Source organism: Ips typographus, linkage group LG9 (genome assembly GCF_016097725.1).
Source record: "Ips typographus isolate SLU linkage group LG9, UJ_Ityp_2.0, whole genome shotgun sequence".
Classification (NCBI taxonomy): domain Eukaryota; kingdom Metazoa; phylum Arthropoda; class Insecta; order Coleoptera; family Curculionidae; genus Ips; species Ips typographus.
Window position 1 is genome coordinate 7381770 of NC_138430.1, and position 9220 is coordinate 7390989.

Below are 9220 nucleotides of genomic sequence, written 5' to 3' on the forward strand. Positions count from 1 at the left end.
TTTCGGTGCAATGACCGCGAGTTAATTTAATTAATAAACAGAAAGGCTTAAAGCAAATACATTTCTAAATTAGTAGTTTATTACAAATAAAAATTACTCAAGAACTATGGAGTTTTCAGTCTTTTTCTTCTAGTAATTTTAACTTAACTGTAATTACAGTAGAACTTGGCAACATTGCTAGCCCCTATCAACCACTAACCTAACATTTTTGACAATCATGTTTAGTTTTGGCGCCAAAAACTGGTTACTAGTGGTTACAGGTTACAGCTCTGCCAATTATCATTGTGTTTAGTTTTTTAATTATCACTTTTTTAGGTATTAATTCAATTTAATTGACTACATCACTGTTACGTTTGTTATTAAACAATCCACCATTATAAAAAGTTGTTATTTTACAATTGATAAGCTGAAAAACCTGCTTATTTGTACTACTGCAACATGCCTAGAACACCTAGAAGGGTAAGTGTACAATCTATAGTTCTTGTTTAGAACTTTGCATGGGTTTGTCGTAACAAAAAAAAACTGTAATTAATTCAGCCAGATGATGAGTCTCCAGCTCCCACACCTAGATCAAACATGTCATCTCCTGCCCAGGATTTGGAGCCTTTTGAAGATGAGGGACTGTTGGGTGACATGGACGCCGATATGGAAGAGGAAGATGGAGAGGAGCTTTTCGGGGAAAACATGGAAAAGTGATAGTTAATTCAACTTCACTTCAACTAAAATTAAATGAAATTATTTCTTTAGTGATTACCGGCCAATGCCTCATCTAGACCGGTATGATGAAAGAATACTGGATGAAGATGAATATGATTCAATGTCAGTGGGAGATCGGCTGGCAGCTGAAGCAGAATTAAGGCAAAGGGACAGAGAGTTAGGGATCTTAAGGAGGGATGACCGTGAATTGTTCTATGACAAAGATGATGATGAGGATCCTAGGAATAAAAGGAGAAGGGCTGAGAAGGCAGCTGCTGGTGAACAGGAAGATGAGGTAATTAATTATGATAATCATTATGCAGCACCCAGAAAATTTGCTTTTAGGAGATGATAGAATCTATAGAAAACTTGGAAGATACTAAAGGTTATTCTATTAAAGAATGGGTGATTATGATGGGTCCCCGGACAGAAATTGCCAACAGATTTAAGAATTTTCTTAGGACTTATGTTAATAGTAAAGGACAGTACATTTATAAAGAAAAAATTCGTAGAATGTGTGAAAATAATCAGGTCATTAACTTTACACTTTTTGTTTTGTATTACTATTATTTAATTCAATTTACAGTCCAGTTTTACTGTAGAGTTTCCTAATTTGGCAAACAAAGAACATGTTCTTGCTTACTTTTTACCGGAAGCGCCGTTCCAAATGCTGGAAATATTTGATGAAGTCGCCAAAGACATTGTACTATCCATGTACCCCAGTTATGATAGAGTAACAAATGAAATTCATATTAGAATCTCTGAACTGCCTCTCATTGAAGAATTGCGAACTTTCAGGTATAAAATACGGTAAAAGTCATTGATTTATGCTAACATTGTTTTTACACAGAAAATTACATGTTAACCAGTTAGTGAGAACTCTGGGTGTAGTAACTGCCACTACAGGAGTATTACCTCAATTATCTTTAATTAAATTCGACTGTAGCCGCTGCGGTTTCGTGCTGGGGCCTTTCACTCAAACACAAGACATGGAAGTAAAGCCAAATTCCTGCCCAGAGTGTCAAAGTAGCGGTCCATTTTCGGTAAGGTTTTTCAAATTAACTTTAAACCAGATTACAGTATCAACAATCGTAGATCAACATGGAACAAACGCTGTACAGAAACTATCAGAAAGTCACCCTTCAAGAATCTCCAGGACGAATTCCTGCAGGTCGGGTGCCCCGTTCTAAAGATTGTATTCTTTTAGCCGATTTGTGCGATAGATGCAAACCGGGTGATGAGGTTGACATCACCGGAATTTACACAAATAGTTACGACGGTTCTCTTAACGTGGACAACGGTTTTCCCGTGTTTTCCACCGTTATATTCGTCAATCACTTGATGGTTAAAGATTGCAAACAGATTGTTCAGTCGTTGACCGACGACGATATTAGTTCGATTATTAAGTTGAGTAAAGATCACAGGATTGCTGATCGGATAATTGCTTCAATTGCCCCCTCTATTTTTGGACACGATTATATTAAAAGGGCTTTGGCTTTGACTTTGTTTGGTGGAGAACCTAAAAATCCAGGTAAGTTTCATAGAAGTGGTTAACTTGATTTTAGTTTTATTCCAAAAGTAAATTATTCGTTTCTGATGTACATACAGGGTTGGTTCGTATGTTTAGACAGCTTCTGGCGACTTTATTTTTTCAGATAGGAAAAACCTGTTAACATAAAGGAATGAGTAAAATAATAGACCATGACAAAAGTGAAAAAAAAAATACAAAAGTTGATAAATTTTTAATGGAACTTTCTGATAAGTTGATAGATCTTTTTCTTCTCATTGACTCACATAAACACTCCTCTGACAATTTTTAAGTTTTCAGTCGTATTTAGGAACCTTTGGGAATTTTAAAATGCTTAGAACAATTCTAGAAAGGTCTAAGATACTGGTAGAGCGCTGTGGCAATTTCTAGAAGGTTTGCAGTAGTATCTAGAGAGCTCAAGCATTTTCAAAATGGCCCTAGAGGCCTCTGGCATTTTTTACAAGGTTGCCAGTATATCAAAATGGTTCTTGAAGTTGCTGTCAATTTAAAACAATTGTTGGAAGATGTAAGACACTTGTAGAAACCTCTGGCACTTTTAAAAAGGGTCTCAGTAACATTTAGAGGTCTCTGGCACTTTCAAAATGATCCTAGAGACCTTTGGCAATTGAAAACAGTTATGGGAAGATTTAAGACACTTGTACTGGCCTCTGGCACTTTTTAGAAGGTTGTCAGACTTGTCAGTAGCATTTAAAAGACTATGAAACTTTCAAAGTACTGTTTAAGGTGTCTGTCAATTTAAAACAATTATCAGAAGGTGTAACACACTTGTAGATGCCTCTGGCGCTTTTAAAAAGGTTCTCAGTAGCATTTAGAGGTCTCTGGCACTTTCAAAATGATCCTAGAGACCTTTGGCAATTGAAAACAGTTATGGGAAGATTTAAGACACTTGTACTGGCCTCTGGCACTTTTTAGAAGGTTGTCAGTAGCATTTAAAAGACTATGAAACTTTCAAAGTACTGTTTAAGGTGTCTGTCAATTTAAAACAATTATCAGAAGGTGTAACACACTTGTAGATGCCTCTGGCGCTTTTTAAAAGGTTCTCAGTAACATTTAGAGGTCTCTGGCACTTTCAAAATGATCCTAGAGACCTTTGGCAATTGAAAACAGTTATGGGAAGATTTAAGACACTTGTACTGGCCTCTGGCACTTTTTAGAAGGTTGTCAGTAGCATTTAAAAGACTATGAAACTTTCAAAGTACTGTTTAAGGTGTCTGTCAATTTAAAACAATTATCAGAAGGTGTAACACACTTGTAGATGCCTCTGGCGCTTTTAAAAAGGTTCTCAGTAGCATTTAGAGGTCTCTGGCACTTTCAAAATGATCCTAGAGACCTTTGGCAATTGAAAACAGTTATGGGAAGATTTAAGACACTTGTACTGGCCTCTGGCACTTTTTAGAAGGTTGTCAATAGCATTTAAAAGACTATGAAACTTTCAAAGTACTGTTTAAGGTGTCTGTCAATTTAAAACAATTATCAGAAGGTGTAACACACTTGTAGATGCCTCTGGCGCTTTTAAAAAGGTTCTCAGTAGCATTTAGAGGTCTCTGGCACTTTCAAAATGATCCTAGAGACCTTTGGCAATTGAAAACAGTTATGGGAAGATTTAAGACACTTGTACTGGCCTCTGGCACTTTTTAGAAGGTTGTCAGTAGCATTTAAAAGACTATGAAACTTTCAAAGTACTGTTTAAGGTGTCTGTCAATTTAAAACAATTATCAGAAGGTGTAACACACTTGTAGATGCCTCTGGCGCTTTTAAAAAGGTTCTCAGAAGCATTTAGAGGTCTCTGGCACTTTCAAAACAATCCTAGAGACCTTTGGCAATTGAAAACAGTTATGGGAAGATTTAAGACACTTGTACTGGCCTCTGGCACTTTTTAGAAGGTTGTCAGTAGCATTTAAAAGACTATGAAACTTTCAAAGTACTGTTTAAGGTGTCTATCAATTTAAAACAATTATCAGAAGGTGTAACACACTTGTAGATGCCTCTGGCGCTTTTAAAAAGGTTCTCAGTAACATTTAGAGGTCTCTGGCACTTTCAAAACGATCCTAGAGACCTTTGGCAATTGAAAACAGTTATGGGAACATTTAAGACACTGGTACTGGCCTCTGGCACTTTTTAGAAGGTTGTCAGTAGCATTTAAAAGACTATGAAACTTTCAAAGTACTGTTTAAGGTGTCTGTCAATTTAAAACAATTATCAGAAAGTGTAACACACTTGTAGATGCCTCTGGCGCTTTTTAAAAGGTTCTCAGTAACATTTAGAGCTCTCTGGCACTTTCAAAATGATCCTAGAGACCTTTGGCAATTGAAAACAGTTATGGGAAGATTTAAGACACTTGTACTGGCCTCTGGCACTTTTTAGAAGGTTGTCAGTAGCATTTAAAAGACTATGAAACTTTCAAAGTACTGTTTAAGGTGTCTATCAATTTAAAACAATTATCAGAAGGTGTAACACACTTGTAGATGCCTCTGGCGCTTTTTAAAAGGTTCTCAGTAATATTTAGAGGTCTCTGGCACTTTCAAAACGATCCTAGAGACCTTTGGCAATTGAAAACAGTTATGGGAAGATTTAAGACACTTGTACTGGCCTCTGGCACTTTTTAGAAGGTTGTCAGTAGCATTTAAAAGACTATGAAACTTTCAAAGTACTGTTTAAGGTGTCTGTCAATTTAAAACAATTATCAGAAGGTGTAACACACTTCTAGATGCCTCTGGCGCTTTTAAAAAGGTTCTTAGTAGCATTTAGAATTCTCTGGCACTTTCAAAATGGTCCTAAAAGACCTCCAACACTTGTACAGGCCTCTTCCAGTCACTATACTTCTAAATACGAAAATCTCTAGCAACAAGCTTTAAATTTAAAATATTTTTCCATGGAAACCCTTAAATTGAAACATTAATTTTTACAATACCTTTAAAGGACAAAAACACAAAATAAGAGGCGACATCAATGTTCTTATATGTGGTGATCCTGGTACTGCCAAGTCTCAATTTTTAAAATTCGTCGAAAAAATCGCACCTAGAGCCGTTTTCACTACGGGACAAGGTGCCAGTGCGGTTGGTTTGACCGCCTACGTTCGACGCAATCCAGCTACTAGAGAATGGACTTTAGAGGCTGGAGCCTTAGTTCTAGCCGATCAAGGCGTCTGTCTTATTGATGAGTTTGATAAGGTGAATGTAAATGGTTACAAAGTAGACTGTTACATAAATAAATGAATACTAGATGAATGATCAAGACAGGACGTCAATCCACGAGGCCATGGAACAACAATCGATTTCCATTTCAAAAGCTGGTATTGTGACCAGTCTTCAGGCCCGATGTTCGGTAATAGCGGCCGCCAATCCGATAGGCGGCAGATATGACGCCAGTATGACTTTTACAGAAAACGTCAACTTGTCCGATCCTATTTTGTCTCGTTTTGACATATTGTGTGTTGTTAGAGATGAAGTGGACCCAATTCAGGACCAGCATCTGGCCAGGTACAACTTAAACCAAACTGTTCCTAATCTTAAATCAAACTTGTGCAGATTTGTGGTAAACTCCCACATTCGACATCATCCAGCAGCAAAGAAAGACGTGGAAGAGACTGAAATCGAAAGTGAAACCCAAATACATCAAGAAATGTTAAAGAAATACATTGTGTATGCACGAGAAAATATTCATCCCAAACTACAAAATATGGACCAAGACAAGGTTGCCAACATTTACAGTCAACTGAGACAAGAATCTCTGGTGCGTTCTCAGTTTATCTAATTTTAATATAATAACACAGTGCAATTTGTTAGGCTACCGGAAGTCTTCCAATCACAGTGCGTCACATTGAAAGCATCATCAGGATGAGCGAGGCTCATGCCAGAATGCATTTAAGAGAATACGTTCAAGAGGAAGACGTTAACATGGCAGTTAGGATGATGTTGGAAAGTTTTGTGGAAACGCAAAAATACAGCGTTATGAAATCCATGCGACAAGTTAGTTGTTATTTTTTGAATATTGTTTTATGATTAATGGTTTTGTTCAGGTTTTTCAAAGATACCTATCATTCAAGAAGGACCATAGTGAGTTGCTCTTTTACATTTTAAGACAGCTTGCACAGGACCAGTTGACATTCCAAAGGGCGACCAACGAAATGGAAGCTCTGACTATAGAAATAGACGAAAAGGATCTCATGGATAAGGTTTGATTGACTTCTTTTGTTAAAATGCATTGCTAATAAACTGGTTTTCAGGCAAAACAAATCGATATTCACGACTTGAAGCCTTTCTACCAAAGCAAAATTTTCGAAAACAATCACTTTGTTTATGACCCTAAAAGGAAGGTCATTCTTCATACTGTTCCCGAATCTATAGCTGAAGATTAAGAGCAACTGTTTGTTGTTTATGTTAAGAATTAAAGTTAAGCCGTATTTTAATAAGTCAGTTTTACATCACTGTTTGTGTGTTAGAGTTTAGAATATTTTTGCATTAAAAGTGAATAAACGTTCTAAAATGTTTAATTGGTTCTAATTGAAAGTTATCGGAAATAACATCTCTAAAAATCTTTATAACGATACCAAAAAGTACATAATTATTTTTTTAAAATGGCGGAATCTTTCCTCCTATTTTGGCATTTTTAGTATTGGCTATCTTAATTCTTGGGAGTGTTCTAAAATTTTTGAAAACTTCAGGAACGTTTTAGAAGCATCTGGACTATTCTGTACGTTATTGAAAAGTTCTTAATGCTATTAAAAGCTTGTAGAAGATCTGGAAGCTTTTGAAATGTACTAGATAGGATTTTGGGAGGGTTGTGGATCTTTTGAGAAGCTTCTTGAAGATTTTAGAACTATCTGAACTGTTCTGAATGCTTTTAAAAACTTATAACATTGCTGGAAGCTTTTGTAATGTGCTTGAAAGATATTTGGAAAGTTCTAAATACTTTTAGAAACACCTGAACTGTTGAAAATGTCTTTGAAATGTACTGTAAAGGTTTTTTGGAAACTTGGAATGCTATTAGAACCATCTGGAAGCGTTGAGAGGCTTTTAAAACCATCTGGAATATACTAGAAGCTTTCGGACTGTTCCCCACATTATTTGGAACGTTTTTAAAAAATTATAGAAGTTCTATAAACTTTGAAAAGCTTCCAAAAGAAGCTTGAACATTTTTGGGAGGTATTAAAATTTTCCAGAAGCTTCTAAAAAGATTCTATAATGCTGTTTTGCCCTGTGAACCGAATATTTTCATTCAAAACTTCCCAAAAACCGTTCTAGAATTTTCCTGAAACATCAGAACGTTCTGTAATCATTCACATTATTTAGACAGCCTAGTGTAGTAAGATCATGGTTAAAATAGAAAATAAATAAGGTATTTATTTAAGTGTACAAAAATATAAAACTTGTACTGTTTAGTAGGCGTTATTTAACTAGGCCCGGCTTCATCAGTCTCATCTGGTGGAAAAGCTTGCAAATCCGGAGTCGTCAGTTTGGCAGTCTTTAAGTAATTTCCTTTTAATAATTCCTTTGCAGTCTTTCGTTTGGCTGGATCATATGTTAACATACACTAGAAATAATTAAATTCAATTATAACCTCAAATCAACACAAAATAAAGTTTGCTTACTTTTAAAAGCTCCTCTTCTTGTTGGCAATGAAACTTTATGATATCTTGTAGATTTTGTCTAGGCCATTGTGGAAAAACAGGCTTGTAGTCAGGTAACAAACTAACACCCTGCCAACACTCCTCTGTGGGTGTGCCCAGTATTTTGAATATTTTGTACAACTGGTTAATTTCTGAATCTCCAGGAAATAAAGCCCTTTTAATCAACTGAAATTAACAGTAAATTTTCTGGTCATTAAAATATTATTAACTAACCATTTCTGCCATAACACAACCTAAACTCCATATATCCACTCCAGTGCAATACATTTTTTCACCTAGAAGCAGTTCAGGAGCTCTGTACCACATTGTAACCACTTCATGAGTGTATGTCCTGGTGGGTAATGAAAATGACCTGGACAAGCCAAAATCTGCAAGTTTAATATGACCTTCCCTATCTACTAAAAGGTTTTGTGGTTTCAAGTCTCTATGTAGTATTCTGTGTGAATGTAAATATGCCATGGCATCTAGTAATTGTTTCAAATAATTCTAGAAAAAAAAACAGCAACTTATTCAATTTGCTTAGAAAACTGAGTAAAATGCACTAACCCTAATCAATTCTTGACCAAGAGGGAATTTGCTTATATCCATATACTTTTTTAAATCAAGATCTAAATACTCAAACACCAAATACAATTTGTCAGTTGTGTACATTACATCTAACAGTTCAACAATTGAAGAGTGTCTCACTCCTTTCAATAAAGTGATTTCCCTCATCGCTGTTGATGGCACTCCTTCAGAACATCCTTTGTTGTAAAATCTAAATAGAAAATATACTTAATAAAGTAACTAAAGGGGTGATGAAAATAAATGAGCAGTATGATTGATTTGTAAGGATTTCTTGAATGAAAACTACATTTAAACAACTAAATAAACACAACCCCTGTGTTGTTAATTCATTACTAATCACTATAGAAGCTAAATATGTCTTATAGTCTTACTTTTGCAGTTTAATCTTCTTGAGGGCAACATTTTTGCCAGTCAACTTATTTTTGGCTTTATACACCACACCGTACGTTCCTTCTCCAGCTTTCCCCAATTTCAAAAATCGGTCCAGTTTGTTGTCATTATCCATGATTATTTACTGGACCCACCTGTCTGATTTCCACAAAACCCGCTGCCACAAAAGCCTCAATTTTTAGCGGGAAAATAGAGGCCTTAAAATCCATTTTTCTGTTTACGTTTTAGGTTAGGAGACAGTTTTCTATTTTTGACAGTTGTCAGTGGCGAGAGTTGAAATTTCAGTCACTAGAGATGTGCAAATTTCTTTAGTTAGGAAAATTGTGTTGTTTTTGTTAGATGGCTAAATCAAAAAAAAATGTATAATATACAAAATCAGCAGTTAATTA

The 9220-nt window shown here is 35.7% G+C and overlaps 2 protein-coding genes across 3 annotated transcripts; one reads left to right on the forward strand and one right to left on the reverse strand.

The window, feature by feature from the left end:
* The first annotated feature begins 138 nt into the window (after positions 1–138).
* Positions 139–6737, forward strand: Mcm2 (DNA replication licensing factor Mcm2). Of its 2 annotated transcripts, XM_081986399.1 has the most exons (14): positions 139–260; positions 316–459; positions 538–692; positions 748–991; positions 1042–1227; positions 1283–1494; positions 1547–1739; positions 1792–2227; positions 5165–5415; positions 5468–5724; positions 5773–5977; positions 6031–6213; positions 6264–6419; positions 6471–6737. In XM_081986399.1, the coding sequence occupies exons 2-14, from the start codon at positions 439–441 to the stop codon at positions 6600–6602; spliced, it is 2631 nt and encodes an 876-aa protein (XP_081842525.1). In that variant the 5' UTR covers positions 139–260; positions 316–438; the 3' UTR covers positions 6603–6737. The 2 variants fall into 2 exon arrangements, with proteins under 2 accessions (XP_081842525.1, XP_081842524.1); XM_081986398.1 differs by having other exon boundaries at positions 216–459.
* An 824-nt stretch (positions 6738–7561) lies between these two features.
* Positions 7562–9076, reverse strand: LOC145733543 (cyclin-dependent kinase 2-like). Its single transcript, XM_081986423.1, has 5 exons — positions 8813–9076; positions 8421–8631; positions 8088–8360; positions 7836–8039; positions 7562–7777 (listed from the first exon to the last, which is right to left on the reverse strand). The coding sequence occupies exons 1-5, from the start codon at positions 8944–8946 to the stop codon at positions 7637–7639; spliced, it is 963 nt and encodes a 320-aa protein (XP_081842549.1). The 5' UTR covers positions 8947–9076; the 3' UTR covers positions 7562–7636.
* Between the last annotated feature and the right edge of the window lie 144 nt (positions 9077–9220).